Source organism: Anolis carolinensis, chromosome 2 (genome assembly GCF_035594765.1).
Source record: "Anolis carolinensis isolate JA03-04 chromosome 2, rAnoCar3.1.pri, whole genome shotgun sequence".
Lineage (NCBI taxonomy): Eukaryota > Metazoa > Chordata > Lepidosauria > Squamata > Dactyloidae > Anolis > Anolis carolinensis.
The window spans coordinates 173,244,798-173,264,779 of NC_085842.1; the positions used below are offsets into that span (position 1 = coordinate 173,244,798).

Below are 19,982 nucleotides of genomic sequence, written 5' to 3' on the forward strand. Positions count from 1 at the left end.
AAAATATTATGTATGAAATTTCCTTCAGGTTGCGAGTATAAAGTAAATGAATTTCATAGAATCCTAGTATTAGAAGAGACCTTGTGGGCAATCCAGTCCAACCCCCTGCCAAAAAGCAGGAAAAATGCTTTCCGTAAGTTGAGAACCACTGTTTTAGTTGGACTTGTCACATTGTGTTACACCATATGATTTACAATAGAATGTGCAATGGAATGTAAAACCAAGGGCCCTTCCACACAGCCATATAACCCAGAATATCAAGATAGATAACCCATATCTGGGTTATGAGTCCACACTGCCATATAATTCAGTACAATGTGGATTTTATACAGCTGTGTGAAAGGGGTCCAAATCTGCACTCCGTATTGTGAACCCGAACTGAATGTGGACATTATGCATTAGAAGAAATAAGTGTAGAGTTAGCTTTAACACCCATTGTTATTGACTTCTAAAACTGAAAATCTTAGCATTGAATATTCAAATATATTGTGCTTTTGTAGACAGGTTTTGCATATCATCATCATCATCATCATCATTTAATTACTTATTAATCGCCCTCCATCCACGATGCTCTAGGCGATTTACAAGATAAAATTGTAAAGGATAAAAATACATACATACAAATATTGACAAAATTAACATAGATCAAAAGTTCTAGTAAAGAGCCAGGTCTTGAGCGTTAGGGTAAAAGACCCTAACTCACGCATGGCTCTCATATAGGGCGGCAAGGCATTCCATAAGGCAGGGGCAGAAATAGAAAAGCTCTATATCAGAAATTTTGTCATACCTGGATGCCTTTGTAGGGAGGTCTGAGAAAACTGCACGGATTTGACAACTGTGTATACTACATGGTGTATTGTATGCAAAGTCTAACTTCACTGGTGAGCTCCAAAGCCAAACTTTGCATTTTTTTTCTTATCAGGTTCAGCTGAGGTTTTCACATAATCTCTTATTAGTAGCTGCTGATGCCATCTTGTGGACAGTATAAAAAATCAAACCCACCTGGAAATCCTACAAAACAAATGAATAATGGAAGAGATTTTCTGAGTTAAAATTGCCTGGCACTTGCAAAATGTGTAAGCATGTGTACACACAGCATTATTTACATGTCAAAACCTGGATGAGTAGGACTTAACTTGAATCAGTGTCTGAAAGCTAGCAATTGAAAAGCAGAAAAAATAGTTTTTTAAAAGCACCTAGAGTGTAACATTGTTTTGTTTTAGTCTGTGAAACTGTCTAGGTTAGGATAAGAATTACTAGAGCTGTAGGGAAGTGTTTTAGGCCCCTTCTACACTGCCTTAAATAGTATGGCCACGGATCTAGGATATTAAGCACCTTTCCTAGGTGTATTGAAAATGGAAATCCTTCATCCTATATAGTTAGGAAAAGTGCTGGGGTCCTTCACTCTTCTGCACCTGGTTTAATGTGAGATAGGCCTTTTATTTCATTCTTGGATAAAAGTAGAACCATTTTTCACACTTTTCACACTTTCCATCTTGCTGGATGAGATTGTAAAAGCTTTTCTGCATTTTCTAGGTTTTTGTTGTTGTTGGGTTTAAGAATATCTTTCCAAAACTATTTTTTTGTAATAAAGAAATCAGTGTATTTTGTGAAAATACTGAGAGACAGCATGGCATAGTGCTTTCAAAATTAGATGATGACTCCAGAGTCCATGGCTCTGAAAACCAGAGTTCAAATTCCCCACTCAGCCATGCAAACCCACTGATGACTTTAAGGTAAGTTACATTTTCTCAGCCCTAGGGAAAAGTAAGGCAAAGCTCACTCTGAATCAATCTTTCCAAGATAATGTTGAGATCAGTTCTAATTTAGAGACAATATGTGGGTGCATCTACACTTTAGATCAGTTGTTCCCAACCTTTTTTTGACCAGGGACCACTTTCACCAGGGGGCACTCTTCAACATTAGTACCCAAAGGGTTACAAATCGGTTTTTGGTCAACTTTAGATTCGGTTTGGTTATTTGGGGGTGCCGATTCAGAAAATTGCATTGGATAGATCATATCAATTCTGGTTTCTGATTCAGAACATATGACATCTAGTAATCGCCATCTGCTTGCCCACAGAAAGCCATATTTAATCATCTAGAGCTGATGTGGCTTATCCAATGCAATTTTCTGAATCAGCAGGCCTAAAAACAAGGCTTAAAACAAGGAACAGGCCTAAAAACAAGGACACCAAGGCACCCCCACTTCCAGGCGCCACATGGAACGGTTCCACCTAGGGGAAGGGAGGAGGAGAAGCAGCAATCAGGAGGCTTGTTGTCATAGGTAGTTAGCCTCTCCCCTCCTGACATCCCTTTTGCCTTGGCACTATAAGAGGGTTTTGTGAGACCAGTCACTTCCATTGCAACGGTGTAGTAATAGTGAGGCTGCAGACCATATTTTAGTTCTTGGGGACAACTGGTGGTCCATGGACCACAGGTTGGAAACCATTGTTCTAAGCAGTAAGACATTGGGCTACCACCAAAGCTTTCCTAAGGTATTTTGAAAGGAATAGATCAGTGAAACATGAAGCAAATCCAGTTCTTGAATGTTGTCAATCAAATACCAGAAAAATGTGTGAAGATGCTGTGGGTATATGCATACCTGGGACCTGATAAAAGTTTTCCTGCTTTTCCCCCTCATCCTTGATGAGAAATGTGGCCCAGTGACAAACACGCAGAAAACAAAACACATAGCCTATAAAAATTGGGTGTAAAGCCATTAGCTGTGGAAGTGATAGCTTTTTGTCCAAGCCATCCAGACTCAATACATTTCCATCTACGCCAGGCAGACGAGGCACTGTTGTTTGGCTTGACTATTGCTGTATGTCTTGCTCAGTGATTCACAGCTCCCCTCTGAACAAATCCTGCCCCAAATCAAAGCAGTAGAAATTGTAAAAAACTGGTTAGTTTTTAAAAGTTTTATTTATAACAATATCTGTTTTTTTTTAACTTTTTTTCTTTTTTATGTTTTTAGTTGTAAAGTAATCCGGCAAAAATTATTAAAACATTTTGGCTCCCCCACTCCCAGAAAAAAAAGGCTGAGGAGACCTCCTTCCCTCCCCTCCCCCCACATGCGTGTAATTTCTACTATAAAAGCTAGTTCATCTTTATTCATTTATTTTTGATCTGGTTTTTTTTCATCTTTTAAAAAAGCATGTCGGAGAGAAATAAAAGTCGAAACAACATTGAACCTCTTTCCAGAAAAGGACGATGCAAACTGTAGCAATGGAGGGCGGAGGGAGGGTGGGTCCAAAGAAGGGGCAGAGGCGGGACAACTGTTGTAATTTACAACTTGTAAACTCTGTTTAATCTCAGATGCAGGTGCTAAAATAAAGGTGAGATACAGTCAAAGTAATATCAGCCCCCATCCAAAGGATAAAGATGATTTCTGGAAATAAATGCTTTCAGGAATATGATTAGTGTGAAGGAGAGAGGGAATGGGGGTGGGCAAAAAGGGGGTGCTTGACATGGCTGGTGCGGTAGAAGTAGGTTAGAGTATTGTTGATGGGGGAAAACAGTTAAGGCGTTGCAAAGTGACAATGCAACTGGCTTGATGTAGTGAAATAAAAGGCTATCATTGGCAAGACGTGCTGAAGGTTGCTGGACAAAGGCGGTGTGCGCTTGAAGGGATGTGGGCAGGATAGTACACCAGTGATTCTTAAAATGTAGTCCAGAAATTATAAAAGAATATGGAATTTTAAAAAACATTTCTAGATGGGATTCTGAGAATATTGGGATATGTTTCATTGTTTTTTTTTCTTTTTGCATTTCTGGTTTATTGATTAAAAAATCAATTTGTGCTAAAAATGCTTTTGTGTAAGAAAAGAAAAGAGTTTTTATTTGAGAACTTTGAATATAGCAGGACAACAATGTTTTCTGTACCAAGCTACTTTCTAAGTTTTCACATTTTTTTTCCAGGAAATGTCCTGAAATGGAATAGAGCTAAACTGAGTTAAACTAAACTGCTGGTGGTTGCCACTCTTTTTGATGATGTTTCAATGAGCCAAGATACTGTTTTCTTGCCGACAATGAGGACATTTGAAACTGTTCTCTATGTCCTTACCATGCTGCATACTTTCAGATCATCTGTGAGATTATGACAAAAAAATGGGAATAAAATGCTGAATGTCTTTTAAAAAGGAAACAGCAAATAAAAAGCAGTAACATTAAAATTCTGTTTCTCCTGCGTTCTAATAAATGTGTACTAAATTTCACGGTGAATAAAAAAAGAGCAGCCTTGTTAGCTATGGTAAGCTACTGCTAGGTCTGTACATAATGCACCTCACTAGAAAGTTTGCCACTGAAGGCACTGCTATTCTAGGCCTTTCTCCTGGAATTGGAAGAACATTGAAAGGAGAGTTTCTTATGGAAAACCATTTCAAAAGTGTTTTGGCAAAGTTAAGTGAAATATTCCACATGGAATTCAGAAAAGTCCAACAGTAAGATTAGGTTTTGCCCAACCCAAGTGGAAGTGAGAGGAGTGGAGGAATTATTTTATGGGCTAAATATCTGAAGAAGTACAAAGGAAGTCAGAAGCATGTTAATAACAGTGGTTGCAGCCTTCAAACAAAATCTCCTGAACATCAGCTGGATCAGAATATGGAAAGAGTGAAGCTTTAATACATGCCTTTTCAAGAAGTTATAATGTATGAAAGTGTGATCTCTGGAAAGAACAAATCAAACTGCAAGTATGATCCCAATGTGTCAACATTTAAGAATAACTGGTGTACATTCCTGGGTGCCTTTTGTTCAACTAAGCTATATTAAGATACTGCCAGGCTGGCATTATATTGTGGTCCGTATTCCGTCAGACAAGAATCTTGTTCCAGCACCTAAGAGGGAAGAAATTCTTCCTTGTTTCCCCTCCACAATCTGACACCTCAATTTTTCCCTGACTTGCCCACAACTGACTTTGTCTCATGGTCCAAAGAGGAGGGCGTCTGCCCCAAGCCCCCTCCCATTGTGTTCATCAGTTTCACTCTGAGAAGGCCATGAAATGGATTCCAAGTGTTTAAGCAGGCTGGCAACCGACAGACGCCTGCACGGGAAGCAAAAGTGGGTTGATTTGTGCAGCAAGAAAAAGGTAGGACTGTGGAGCCCTTTGACCCAAACGAGGGTCTTCTTGGTTTCTCCCCCACCTCCCAATGTTGCCTTTAACTCCGTCCAGCCCAAAGTCCAATGACAGAGATTCAGCGGCTGGTAGATGAAAGGGAATATACAGGTAATAATACTGCTCACATATAAAAGTAATAATCCTTCATTTGTACATTTATACAGTATCTCTTGCTCCCAAGCCCTCCCCTCTTGCCCTCCCCGACCCATCTTGTCTCTTTCCGTCTGGTCTCCGGACTGGTGGGGCCCGTTCCCCCATTCCCTATGCCAGGGGGGTACCAAGGTCATCGTCGGCCCCTCTTGACAGCAGCTCCCGCTTTTCATCCGTGCTGGCTAGTGAGTTGCGGCTGTTGTGGGCGCCCATGTAAAGTGTGGCATACACTGGGTTTGTGAAGTTCGTGGGCTGGAGGGTGAAGGAGAGAAAGAGAGATCAGCACATGAAGGAAGGATCTGGGATGAGAGCAGAGCTGTTTTTGGTGAAGGTCCCCTCAGTCTTTAACCTATTCTTCCTGTTCTCCCCTCTCAGCCCCCAAGCCAACTCCCCCCAGTCTTTCCTGTTCCCTATTTTCCATGTTGGGGCAACCAGAACATTTCATGAGCTACAGCCAGAGAGGTGGTGGCTTGCTCGTCCTTCCATACAGAGACCTATCAACCTGCAGAACTCTGAGGCTAGAGCAGCGCTGTGTACTCTGCATGGGACTGCTTTTGAATTTTAGAGTCAGCAGCTAGTCTATGTTTTAGTGGCTTACAGGGACTGAATACAGCATGGTTCCAGCATCTGCACAGAATCCCTAAGAATTCCTAATATTAGACATGTGTAGTTCTTGGTCCTGTTCTTTATAATCATTTGGTCATTAGTAAGGAGGACTAAAAACATTTTCCATAAATGATCTGTTTTGGAGAGTAGTAATTTTGGCTACATCACCTGAGGCACACTATTATTTTTGCATATTCTGTGAAAAAACAATTGCTAATCAGTTTTACAACTATGAACATACATGATAGAGCATTTTCTACTTCTGAATGCTCTAGGAAGGAAGTATGAAACCATTTGTGTATGGAGGGTCAGGGGTAATCTTGATATGAGGTTGTGTTGCATTGGGTGTATTTATTATAATCTTTGTTCAGTTCTCAGAAATTGTGTAAATGTCCTGTGATGAAGATATTTTCATTTATTCTATACCTTTGCCCCTCATAGATGAAGAGAAGAGCTGCCTTTTCTAAGCCATTATCCATCTAACTTTGTGCTCTGTCTCCAGTAGTCATAGAATCATAAAATCATAGAATAGTAGAGTTGGAAGAGATCTCATGGGCCATCCAGTCCAACCCCCTGCCAAGAAGCAGGAAATCGCATTCAAAGCACCCCCGACAGATGGCCATCCAGCCTCTGCTTAAAAGCCTCCAAAGAAGGAGCCTCCACCACGGCCCGGGGGAGAGAGTTCCACTGCCGAACAGCTCTCACAGTCAGGAAGTTCTTCCTGATGTTCAGGTGGAATCTCCTTTCTTGTAGTTTGAAGCCGTTGTTCCGTGTCCTAGTCTGCAGGGCAGCAGAAAACAAGCTTGCTCCCTCCTCCCTATGACTTCCCTCACGTATTTGTACATGGCTATCATGTCTCCTCTCAGCCTTCTCTTCTGCAGGCTAAACATACCCAGCTCTTTAAGCCGCTCCTCATAGGGCTTGTTCTCCAGACCCTTGATCATTTTAGTCGCCCTCCTCTGGACGCTTTCCAGCTTGTCAACATCTCCCTTCAACTGTGGTGCCCAAAACTGGACACAGTATTCCAGGTGTGGTCTGACCAAGGCAGAATAGAGAGGGAGCATGACTTCCCTGGATCTAGACGCTATACCCCTATTGATGCAGGCCACAATCCCGTTGGCTTTTTTAGCTGCCGCTAGTGACCAGAAGAGATTCAGAAACAAAAAACAGAAATGACGGCCACTCCTTCTCTCCTTCTGTTCGTCCATGGAATTTATCACAGAGAAGTGAAACACTTTTGAATATAATGGCAGTTTCATTTTTGGTTTCCATGGTGACATTTTCTAGGAATTAATTTTTCAAAGCCATCACAAAAATGTATTACGGGTTGAGTTTCCCTTATCCGAAGTGCTTGCGACCAGAAGTTATTCAGATTTTATAAATACCTGTGTTTGCATATACATAGTTGATGAGGCGTGAGGGGAAAGAGTTAATCATGCACCTAGTATCCATTGAGATTTAACTCAAAGACGCCGCATGGTGGAAAGAACAGAGGGGGAACTGCAAAAGGACTCTGTTTATACAAGGCCCCTGCAAAATGCAGATGCTCCAGATACTTATGGCTGTCAGCACACTTTCTATCCCTTTTAGCAAAGCAGCCAGGAAGGGAGAGGAAAACTCCACTACTCCAGGTGGTGAATATTTTTTTTATTTTCATTGGGCTGGATACAGGCAATGGCCAATAGAGTTGCTCTATGTTTGCCCTTAAAGCCTGTTTCCAGGGCACCCAATCTACTTGCCACCGCTGGTGGGTGCTGGAAGTGTGACTAGTGGAGATGGAAATTGCTGGCTGATGGTAAGAAGTTACAGGCTTTGGAGTATTTTAGATTTCAGATTTCTGGATAAGGGGGGCTCAACATTTACTACATCTTGGCCTGGTGAACATGTAGCGCAACCAACCTCTTTGTTATGGTTCAAGACAAGGAATGAAACACGGACCCTTTTATCCATCCTGCCTTTAGTCTCTTACATGAATCCTGTGTATAATCCTCACACACCCTGCTTTCTAGTCACATGCCAGGCTTAGCCATGGTTTAGTGCAGTGGTTCTCAATTTGTGGATCCCCAGATGTTTTGGCCTTCAACTCCCAGAAATCCTAACAGCTGGTAAACTGGCTGGGATTTCTGGGAGTTGTAGGCCAAAACACATGGGGACCCACAGGTTGAGAACCACTGGTTTAGTGTTATATCTGTAGCAGCACCATTGCTAACTAGAAGTTGCATGTTAATTAAAAATAAATAGTTTTAAAACTTGGTTAACAAGGTTTATCACAGTTAGCATCAGTACACATGTACCAGTGAGCCATGTTTTTAGAGCATGCAGAACAAACAAACACTCTGCCTGTAACCTGAGCACAATCTCTTTGTCACAGTTAAGAGGTCGACCTTGGCATGGCCATGTATGTGTCTCACGAAGCCCAGTTAGATGTGATAAAACCTCATCAAACCGCAAAGATCTTTCAAGATCAAAATAGGCAAAACTTTGACATTTCTACATGATTTAGAAACCATTGTGTTTTGCCCAAACTGTTCAAAAATAAGAAAATGCGCATCTGAATGTTCGCTAGAGGTAAGAAAGGATGTGTATATACTGTATATGAATGACTTCTGAAGATGCGTGGCTCAGTTAACAGTGCTTCATCTTCTAAACTACCACCCTTTCATTTTCACCTGGCCTTTTTTTGGGGACTCTTTCTCCACATTCCGTCCTTTCTTCCATGCATGTGATTTCCCTTGACTTAAATTAAACCTCATCTTTCTTAGTACGTTCCTTTCCCTATCTCACTTCCTGGAACCCTTCTTCAAAACAATGCCAGGCATCATTTGTATATTAGTTTGTTTCCCAAATCCCTCTTTCAAACCTTGTCAGGGTCAAGAGCAAAATCGGCATCTAGCAGCTCCCCCACGTCATCAGCGTCGGGGTCCCCCTCGTACATCTTGTAGGTGGGGTTGCCGATCTCAACATTCATGGCACCGTTGGTCATACGCTGGTGTTGGAAACCTTTGGCCCTGGATATGGCAAAGAATGGAGATGAGCAGAAATCCAATGACCGCTAGGTGGGTGCTGAGAATGCAGTCCAATATAAGTAAAGAAAGAGCTGAGAACTCCCAACTCCAAAGTGACTCTCCAACTTTAATTTGCCAACTGCAAATAGATTGCAGGAGGGTGGCATATTTACTCTTGCTTGCATCTGTTGATTCTCTTTCACAAATACCACTCTCAAAACATATCAGAAGGTTGTGCATATTTTCAGAGGAGATCTGATTGCAGAAGAACTTTTCTCTGTAATATTCATGTTATAACAGAAGCACAGGTGCTAAAAGTATTCCATTGTAAATTGTAGTCCTGCCCTTAATCTGAAGGTTGATCACATCACTTATTACTTGTATATGTGAGACTCAGTGGATGGCAGCTACAGCTGATGTAACAGGAGCAGATGTTTGCCACATGAACAGACGATGCATAGTAATTTGCATTGGCAACTGAGCGGCACTTGATTTAATATGCATCTCACTAGCAGAGTCTACATTGAAAACATGGGATGATGTGTCATTACATTTCCTATGAATGTCCAGCTTGAACAACATTATATTCATTTGTGAAATTAACTGATCACACACTCTACCAACCTTTGAATCAGAACTATGGAAAATTATGTTTTTGGACTACAACTTCCAGAATCCCATATCAATTGGCCCCTACTGTTTGAGGGAGTTGTAGTCCAAAGAGTAACCTTTCCAAACCCTGTTTTTAATATTTTATCCTATGCTCCTATTAAACTGTAGCAGATGAGCTACATAATTTGGTGACAATCTGCTTTATCTCTTTTAGGCCAGAGCTCTGACTGCTGTTGAACCAATGAAATGAAGCCACCCCACCCTGCTTTTACTTTACTACATCTCCACCCTCTCCTGAACTTCTCCTGGTCTCAGTTTCTCATTGTCTTGCTTACCCTTTAATTCGTTTCTTGTACCAAACCACAGCACCGGCCACCAGTATCACAAGCAGCAGTAGGAGGATTGGAATGACGATGGATACTGTTCCTACAAGAGAGGACAGAAATGTTGGTCAACAAGAATTGCCCCTGACTTCAGTCCAATGGCAGTTGAAGTGTGGAGGGCTACATATTTTCCACAACTGTTTGGAATTTCTTCTTTGGGCACTGAGTTTCCTAAGTTATGTTTCTTTTTTCATGTACTTACAGAGGAATGTAACTCTAGACACTCATCTGAAGAGGTGTCCTCTGATTTCTCCAGCTTCCTCTTACCCACCCTCCCTCACCTACAACCATCTCCCCAATTTACGTACGGTTGTTCTGTTGTTCACTCTCCGCTGACTTCTCACACTGCTCCCCTGTCATCTCCAATGTGCACCTGGAGAACAAGAAGCAAAGAAGTAAGCTTCATGTCTACAATCAGGACACTGCAAATATGGGATAGATTTTGGAAGACTCTTTCAGAGCAGAGGACATACTGATTAGGTGCCATGGAGGCTAGGAGAAAGATACTGGCAAACAGGACTCAACACCAGTTGGGAAAAATCCTGGGAAGCTGAAAAACCATTTTGGCATTTGACACCATGAAAGTTTGTACAGACAGTTATTGGATTCTGCTATCATCTAGACCAGGCATGGGCAATTTTTTTTTGCCTTGGGGCCACATTGTAGGGCTGGGCCGGGAGGGAGAGTGGCTGGGCACATACTGGGTGGGACAGGCCTGGGAGGGAGGGGCCAGAAGGGGGCGGGGCAGGGCCCAGTTCATCCTCAGGCTCTCCTCCTGGCATAAGGACAAAAATGCTCAACCAATCCTTACGCCAGGAGGAAAACAAGACATGAGGGATTGCTCCAATCCTCCCCTCCCCCCCACAATACTCCTTCCTTGATCTTCAGGCTGTCCTCAGCATTATGCTGAAAGGAGGGTGAGGCAGGTGACATCTGAGAGCGCTCAAGAGGGCTCTCAACCACTGTGTGCCTTCCTTGAGCTGTCTTCCCAACCTAAGTACAGGGCACCTCCACTGTCCTTTCTGCATAAGGGCTGCTGCATCTTTATGCCAAGAGGACAGGAAAAATGAGGAGGACCTGAGATAGGCCCCTGGGCCTTAGTTTGCCCATGCCTGATCTAGACACTAGAGCTGCTGAGGCACCTCTCCCATGGAAGTCCATATGGGAAAAACAAATGATATCAGGCTTGCAATAGTTATACAAGATAGGATATTGGGATGTACTGTATTTCATCACATAATAGTCACACTTCCACTCCCATTTTTCTGTCAAAAAGGGGGTGTGACAATTATGTGATGGTGACTATCACATGGAGAAAAGGCTTCCCTTTAAGGGGCTTTTTCACTGTTTAATAGTCCCTTTACGGGCGCAGTTGCGGAGGGAAAAGGCAGGAAGGTGTGTGAACTAAAGGTGCGACTATTATGTGGGGAATGGCAAAAGTCCTATTTTGCCACCCTGAAAATAGGGGGTGCAACTATTATGCAAAGAAATACGGGTATATCATATAAATTGTGCAAAACAGAAAATCATGTAATCCAAGGAAAAGATCCATGAATATCCTAGAATGAAGATGATCATGAATAAGGGCAGGCCAAGAAAAATCAGTTTAAAAGTTATTGAACTCCAAATTCCCATAGAGTTTAATGACCCTGCCTAAAAGTAAAACATAATGGAAATAGTAGCTCATTAACAGTAAGACAGCCAAAGGTTCTACAGCCCCCAGATTAGGGAATATATGTGTCAGGAAACTCACTGGCATTCTGGCATCAAAGTTTCGGTATTCATTGTACATGTGCCCCCGTTCAAGCAGTAGTCATTGCAAGTCAAGCAGCTGGGGGCTGTCCTACCATCAGGACATCTGCAAGAGTAGAAGGAAGGCATGGTCAGAGCAACATAGGTTCCTTCTTCTTCCCTCCTCACCCCTGCCCTACAAACAAATCCCATTCCCTCAGTTGTGTGTGTGTGTGTGTGTGTTATAATAGGTTATGCTCCAATGTAAGGGGTGTACATACAAGCACCTTCTTTTATATGTCTGAAACTGTACATCTGAGATATTGGAAGCCTTATGTAGGGACATAATTCACCACTAATTTTCTCCTCAGAGGAAGCAACAAGTAATTTTTAGCAATTTTCTTTCTCTGAGGGAAAGACTTAGAAAACCTCTCAATTTTAAAGCCTATTTGAAAGGTTGTTTGTTGTTTTACACACAAAAACATTTTATGTGCAGAAAATAGTATTTTCAGAAAAATGTGCAGAAAATGCTGTATTCAGTATAAAACAACAATTTGAAATTTTGTGCAGAGTAAGTCCTAACCCAAAAACAGAGTCTGGTCGGTCATATTCTTAATAGAATTTCTAGATACTTGATATGTGTTTTTTTGTTTTTTAATCATTTTAGATATTTTTATCCTCCTCCAGAAAAACTGTGCAGAAAATGCAGTTGTCTGTACAAAACAATGTGAAATTTTGTGCAGAATAAGTCCCAAACCAAAAAAAAAAAAAAAGATTCTGGTCAGTCCTAGATTCTTGATAGGGTTTCTTGATACTTGATATATGCTTTTTGTTTGTGATCATTTTAGGTATTTTTACCCCCCTCTATACCTAATTCTTCAGACTTGCCATACCGCAAGAGAGCCTCCTTATCCATTAATCATATTTAAAGAACTGTTAACACAGCCCTTGACAATCTACAGCGTGCTTTACACTCATTATTGATCTCAGCCCAAATAACAGCTGTATGGATTAGGTTGCATTGTACATAAATTGATCCATTCTCTTTTTACAACTAGATAGTTCTGAAGCAAGAGGTATCAGAAAGCCTCTTATAGCTTTCTTTCCATACCTAATTTCAGAAAACTAACCAACTTGTAGTTACATCGTTGTGAGGGGTGTGCACCCTGGCTTTCTTTACTTACTTCCTCACATGGTTTAAGTCTGAGGTCAAGGGTTTAGAACAGATAAAGACATAGGGCAGCCTTTTCCAGCTTGGTGCTCTCAACATGATGTTGTTTACAAACTCCAGAATCCCATAGCTGGAAGAACTGAAGTCCTATACATCTGGAAATCACCAAGGAGGGGAAGGCTGGTGTAGTTGCTTAAGTATCAAATAATGCCAAAGCAAACTAATGTCTGAATCCCCATTAAGTCATAATATTCACTGGGCGGTCCTGGTCAAGGCACATTCAAATACATAAATACATACATTGTTAGTGCTCTGAGAGAGATTTTTGGTTAATGTTTCCCTCTACGTTTTCTGAAGTTGCTCATTATTCATTATACCAACCCCCCAACAAATAATTCAGTTATTATGTTGTCTTTGCAACACACTCCCAAGTTATCTCATATTCCTTCTCCTGTTTAAGCATTGACTTGGTGTCCATTAACTTTTCTCTCCTGAAAGCAATCTAGTCTCCACTTATAACTGTTTTGCACAGTCCCCTTCCAGTGTCTTCTATTTGTGGGAGGCTTAAAGTGCCCTGGATTGTCATTATTCAACACCAGGCCAGACCCCTCCCTCCCTGCTCAAAATATTCTGGGCACCTACATGCAGGTGACGTTGCCAGTCTGTTTGTCAACAGAACAGTTGCCCTTCAGACAGCGATCACACTTGTTATGCTGGCAATGGTCACCATAGTAATTTGGTGAGCAGCGGCACTGGCGAACTCCCGAAGCTGACAGGTGGCACACACCTCCATTCTCGCAGTAGCCAGGGCACAGGCCTAAAAGATACAGGAAAAATCCAAAATATGGCTTGAAGGATTCATTCATAATAGCAGGTCCTGGAGCCAATATTCAGTCTTATCCAGACAGGTGTAAACACATCTCGGATGGCACAGCAAGCATTTCTTTCCATCTTCTCTAGGCTTTCTACATACTCGTTTTATTTTTTATGAGGAAAACAATTGAGCATCCTTAATCTTGAAATCAAAAGTACTCCAAAATCTGGAACCTTTTGCCACCAGCCTCCTGCTTTTGCCTTTGAGGTGGTGGCTGTAACACTCCTGCTTATATTTTTGAAAAGCAGAATCAGGTGGTTGGCAGGATCCCTGGGATCTCCAGTATATTATTTACTGTATTTTCTCCTCAAATATTTCTGTCAGAGGTCTCTTATATCCTCAGTCTCCCTCAAGCCTTACACCTCATACACAACACAGGTAACAAAAGAATGAGACTCGAGGCTGGAGAGAGATGCAAGGATTTATGAAATTATGGGAGGTAGGGATTCCTTCCGCAATCCAAGCACTGTGCTTGGATTCTTGCAATTTCACAGATAAAAAATCCCAGCATTTCTGGTTCCAAAGATTTTGGATAAGAGAAAATCGAGCTGTATCATTCTTTAGGAAAGTACCAAGTACTTAAATATTTAATAGATGAAATAGCAGACCCAGTAAGTCAGGCTGAGAACTGTATGGATGGGTGTCCCATTGTCTCTGGGGGAGGGGTGACTATATGCTTCACTATTACAGGATGAAACACTCCCTTTTATCAGAGCTCAAACCACCAATCCCTTTGTTCTCATATCCCACTCTACATGTGCTGCAAGAATTGGCTCCTGCTGAGAATAGACAAGGTGTATTTGAAGCTAGACAAGGCCAAGGAAACAACAGGATATGTGCAACTAGCAGTAGGAGTCTACTGCTGCTCTAGAACTCCTCAAGAGCCTAAAATGAAGACTAGGGATTTAAATAATACCACACTAGAAGAATGCACACTCGGACACACCCACCCTACATTTTCTCCAGTCCTGCATTTGCTGAGAGTTCAAGAAAAATGAGCGCACTTACTGTATTGGCATCTGTCACCCATGAATTCTGGTGGGCAGCGGCAGTTGGGTTGGTTGCCCCGGTTGACAGTGCAACTGCCGTTATTGAAGCAGTAGTCTGCACACGACTGCTTGTTGCACTGAGAACCAGTGAATCCATTGGGGCAGCGGCAAGTTGGGACCCCTGAATTTGGTGGTAGAAAGCAGAGAGGTTATGAGCAGACTGGGACCATACAACGTACCCTATTTTGCACAGAGCTCAATGTTCAGTCAGAAGAACTGCAAAACAGTACAATAAAATCGTGCAAAAAACCTTAGGCAAGATGAATGTATACTGCTTCCTTTGAAACAGTTGTTCAATTATTTCCGGATCAGAGCATTACTAGTTTTAGAAGGAAGTGGTCAAAAGGGATGAAGATATTATTGCAAGTCAGGATTCTATAAAATCTGGTATCTTATCTTTTCATGCTACTCAACCAATGCCCATTGGAAAATGCCCTCATTTTGAGATTAAAACATTTGGGTTTTTTTTAATTTCAGTTGAGGCAACAACAGGTTACCCTGAGCTTGTAGAAGTTCATTCTTAGGGACAGAGACCGAACTATTAGCGCCACTTTAAGAAGTAATTGATCTGCATCCGTCTCCCATTTGAGTTCTACCTCCAAATCATCCAATTCTCTCCCTCCCCATGTCAACCGAACCCCCATTACCTGAGAATGAAGCAGCACAGGTGCCCCCATTTTGGCAGTAGTCCGAGCACTGGTCATTCTGGCACTTGTCCCCACTGTAGCGTGGCTGGCATCGGCATTTGGCTTGCTTGCGGGCGTTCAGGAAGCAGTTGCCACCATTGAGGCAAACCAGATCACAGGTGTCAGTCTCTGGAACTAAAAACAGAAGCAACTGAGACTGCTGGCCTTACTGGTCATGCTAGGTTTCTAGGATTCCCTGAGCTTTCCCAAGCTCTGGAAAATACCTCTCATAAAGAAGACAAAAATGCTTGCGTCAGTGTTTGTTTTTAGGAATGGTGTGTGTATGAGAGTGAAAGAGAAAGAGAAATACACTTACCAACAGGTGAGACACTCGGTGTGGGGATGAGTACACAGGTACCATTGTCCAATCTTCTGCCATTAGGGCAAGTGCACACAGGACCACTGGGGCTCAGGAGACAGAGCCATTCACATTTCTTTCTGTCACATGGGTTGGCCACTGAAGAGGAAAGACACCAAGAAAGGAGAGCTCAATGGAGCCTCTGGGAAATTTGTCCCTCTTGATTGGTAGAGAGATACTCAGGCCTCTAGAGAGAGACTGATGGAGAACTGACAGGTAAGTCTTCCATTCAATTTTTTTTAAAATGCCTGCTTCTCATCTAGTTCTTGAATAGGCTCTTCATTATGCATATGGCACTTCTCTAGCTCAGTATATATGCTAGCCATACTTTCCCCATTAGTTTGCCACCTTTATCCCTTGGGATCAAACTGTGAACATCTACAGTCCTTTCCTCGTCCCAGCTAATGGGCCTCAATTGATCTATCAATCTTGGACTGAAATCTCATGGAGATAAAGCTTTTGGACACATAATTATAATTAGAAATGAATGCAGAGGACATCAGCACAATATGTTATCTAACTGATAACCATGCCATATATTTAGATTTCTCAAATATTCCTGACTGCTCCTTCACTAACAGTTTAAATATTTGAAAACTGTCTGTATCTCAGGTCCCTTCCACACAGCTGAATAAAATCCCACATTATCTGCTTTGAACTGGAATATAAGGAAGTGGACTCAGATAATCCAGTTCAAAACAGATATTGTGGAATTTGCTGCCTTGATATTCTGGGATATAGGGCTGTGAGGAAGGGCCCTCAAGCAGGTACCTCATCAAACTATGCTAAGTATTACCCATGAATTTCAAATGTTATAAGGCACAGCTTCATCTCATTTTTAAGCCCTTCTGTTTCTATAATGTAGCTGCCTCCAGAGACAGAGATATGACTATAGTTTCATATCTGCTAAACTATTATACATAATAATTTGTTAAGTTAGGCATCATGCTAAACCACACCTGAGTTTTTTAAACTATAGTTGACATTCTAGCCTTTTCTATTCGTCTTATCTCCATACATTTTTTCTACTTCAAATCTACTACAAGTTGTTCAGCTCTTATCATGGAATCAGCCAAGATTTGTTATTCTAATAGGTAGTACCAACCATCTGGCTGCTTGTATTGGTGGTACAGTACTACATCAGTGGCATGGTTCAGTCCAGCAGTAAGATTGGTGACAGTGCCATGACCAAATTTGTGGATCTTGAAGATGCGGTTGTTGATATAGGTGACACCATAGATGTAGTCCTCAAAAATATCAATGCTGAAGGGGTGAGTGAGACCTATGGTAAGAAAAGATGAAATAAGAGTTACAAGCAAGCTGTGACCAATGGACACCTTGTCTGGGAGAGAGGCTAGAACACATTTCAACTAAATGTATTGTGTATCAGGGTTATTTTTGTTTTTTTGCAGGGAGGGCTGGACACAAAATAAGAACAAGTCTACTTTCTGATCTGTAGAGAAGTAAGAAATTTGAGGTGCTGTGAACATAAATATTGCATGTTCTCTGACAGAAGAGGCAATTCAATGGGTGTCATATTCTTAGACTTTGTCCAGACAGAGCACTGGATTTGGGATCACCAAATTGGGGGGGGGGGGGGGGGGTGGTTCCTTTAAAGTCCAGTGCAGATTCTCTGCCACAATGTCATGGAAGACCTCAGATCCCAATGAGTAACAATGACTGTGATGCATATCTCCTTTGCTAATACCAAAGAGGCTGGGGGCACCAAGGAATGCACACACATCGTCAAATTTAATTTATTCTTACCTTTTTTGCTATCAATGGCCACTACGGGGTCAGTGCCATTGAGTCTAATGCTGCCAATGACAGAAAGTTTGGCATCAGCCCAGTACAGACGCTCATTATGGTAATCAACAGCCAGTCCTGCAGGTAATCAAAATGCATAGGTTCAACATCTAAATTTGTAAAAACACCAAAAATCATGCACGTCTCAATTTCTAAGGAAAAGTCTTGACACCCAGAGCATGTATTATAAATGCCATATGTGTCTAAGTTTGAACTGTCAGCTGGGACAGAAATCTTCACTTTTTCTTGTGCAGGATTCTCACCAGATCCTTTTTCTGTGTCAATGCCTTGACCAGGTTAAGAGAAAGTAAAGCACTGACTTCCTAGCCCTCCTTGTTTCTTTAATGTTGGTCAGTCATATATGACACAACTTCTCTATATGACTATCATGCGATAGGAGAACTCCCCCGGTTCAATGATTGGGAACCTCAGCAAGGAGGACTGATACACTTTGAAAGGCCCTCTCCTGGGTCTCAGGCCCTGGAGAACTATTGCCAGACACAGCAGCCCAGCTTTCCCTAATAATAAGCCTTTCAACTGTCCTAGACTTCAGTTCCCATGATCCCATGTCATATCAGCTGGGTCCAATGGGAGATATGGTCCAAAACTTCTGAAGATAATTAGATGGAGGAAGTCTGGAAAAGACATTATGAGATTGCTCATGTTCATTATCAGGCAATTTCATCTATTGCTACACATGGAGAATTTGCACTATTCATTCTGATTTCAGCATTTGTGTATCACCTGGAAAGGGGGGCATGGCTTAGAGGGGTGGGCATGGCTCCTGCTCAAGAGGGCAGGGCTGAGCCTCTCCCCTAGCCCAAGATGCAGGGTGGGGAGGGGGAGGTGGGCGGGGCCACAAATAGGCAGCCAGGACTGGGGCGGGCGGAGTTATGAGCTCTGAGGCAGTGCTGAGCTTCTATCCCTGTTCCGCAGCGCCTGCCAGGACACAGGGGGAAGGGCTAGAGGAGGGGGTGGGGCCTCTTCCCAAGTGCCTGACGGGGCTGAACCTCTATACCCCACCCCGTGTTCTAATAAACACCTCAGGGGAGGTATACAGAGGCTCAGCCCTGTCTCGCGCTCTTGGGAAGAGGCCCCACCCCTGCCCCTAGCCCTGCCCTTTAGTCCTAAAAGGCCTCTCAGGAGAAGTATAGAGGCTCAACCCTGTCTCGGGCTCTTGGAAGGAGGCCACACCCCCTTCCCTAGCTCCGCCCTGTGTGTCCAAACAAGCGCCTCAGGAGAGGTATAGATTCTCAGCCCTGTCTCGGGTTCTTGGGAAGAAGCCACGCCCACTCCTCTAGCTCTACCCCTTGTGTCCTAACAGGTGCCTCAGGTGCTCAGCCCTGTCTCCGGCACTTGGGAAGAGGCCCCACCCCTCCCCTGGCCCCGCCCCTGTCTCCTAATAGGTGCCATCACTGCCCCCCTGGATTGCTGCAGTGCCCACCAGTGTGCGGTAACGCCCACTTTGGGAATTACTGATCTAAAAAGAGAATTGCGGAGAATGCTACAATATATGATAACTGCTGCAATATTGTGTATTCCAGAAATGGAAGGAACCAGTTATCTCAACACAAGAAGATGAAGGCTGATGAAATTAGCCTTCATCTTCCTGCATTGGGAATTAGCTGAGATGGATACATTGATTATGGAGAAACCTTTGATCTGTTTTGAGAACAACTGGGGCCTGTTCATCACCTTTTTACAGAAACAGTGGGGACATTTTTCAACTGTGGGATTAATGCATTTATATAGTGAAGCATAAGGTAGAAGTGCGACTGCAATATTGCTTAAAAGCAGTGGTTCTCAACCTGGGGTCCCCATATGTTTTTGGCCTACAACTCCCAGAAATCCCAGCCAGTTTACCAGCTGTTAGGATTTCTGGGAGTTGAAGGCCAAAAACATCTGGGGACTCTAGGTTGAAAACCACTAGCTTAAAGGGAGTAAATGAATAAGAGTTAACAATTATCAGATAGAGTGTGAGAAGTTCATAGTTTTTTGTATTTTATAGTTGTTTAATTGGAATTTACTTATAGCCAACAGTATGTAATTTTGTAGATTTGATAGTTTTATATACCTAAAATGCTTGTTTGTATGTCTTATTTGATCTTCTCTTGAATGAATTTTTCTTTAAAAAAGAAAACTTGTAGTCTTGAATGTGGCTTAATGTTTGATTAATACCTAGTAGGGAAATATGAAAGGTAAAATCCACCCGCTCTCAGCTCACCTGTGGGCCATTGGATATTGTCCTGTACAAGGGTCTCCCTCAGAGTCCCATCCATAGCAGCTGTCTCAATCTTAGGGTGATTCCCCCAGTCAGACCAGTACATGGTACTATAAAGAAAGAGAGATTCTTTCAGGTAACTCTGAAGGGGTGAGAGGCAGAAGAAACTGGTAAAAAACCCCAAGCCATTAAACAATAGAATGGCAAATCTTAC

At 42.4% G+C, this 19,982-nt stretch overlaps 1 protein-coding gene across 4 annotated transcripts in view; it reads right to left on the reverse strand.

Annotated features, from left to right (window-relative positions):
• Positions 1–2,906: 2,906 nt before the first annotated feature.
• lrp1 (LDL receptor related protein 1) overlaps positions 2,907–19,982 on the reverse strand; it is a 384,066-nt gene continuing 366,990 nt past the window's right edge. For all 4 annotated transcript variants that reach the window (XM_062971112.1, XM_062971111.1, XM_062971114.1 and 1 more), the window contains 12 exons: positions 19,772–19,878; positions 17,509–17,625; positions 16,847–17,023; positions 15,700–15,840; positions 15,345–15,518; positions 14,657–14,818; positions 13,417–13,591; positions 11,626–11,730; positions 10,181–10,245; positions 9,825–9,915; positions 8,733–8,880; positions 2,907–5,518 (listed from right to left, as the gene is read on the reverse strand). In XM_062971112.1, the coding sequence (XP_062827182.1) occupies positions 5,378–5,518; positions 8,733–8,880; positions 9,825–9,915; positions 10,181–10,245; positions 11,626–11,730; positions 13,417–13,591; positions 14,657–14,818; positions 15,345–15,518; positions 15,700–15,840; positions 16,847–17,023; positions 17,509–17,625; positions 19,772–19,878 (1,603 nt within the window). In that variant the 3' untranslated portion in view covers positions 2,907–5,377. The remainder of the gene's footprint in view (positions 5,519–8,732; positions 8,881–9,824; positions 9,916–10,180; positions 10,246–11,625; positions 11,731–13,416; positions 13,592–14,656; positions 14,819–15,344; positions 15,519–15,699; positions 15,841–16,846; positions 17,024–17,508; positions 17,626–19,771; positions 19,879–19,982) is intronic.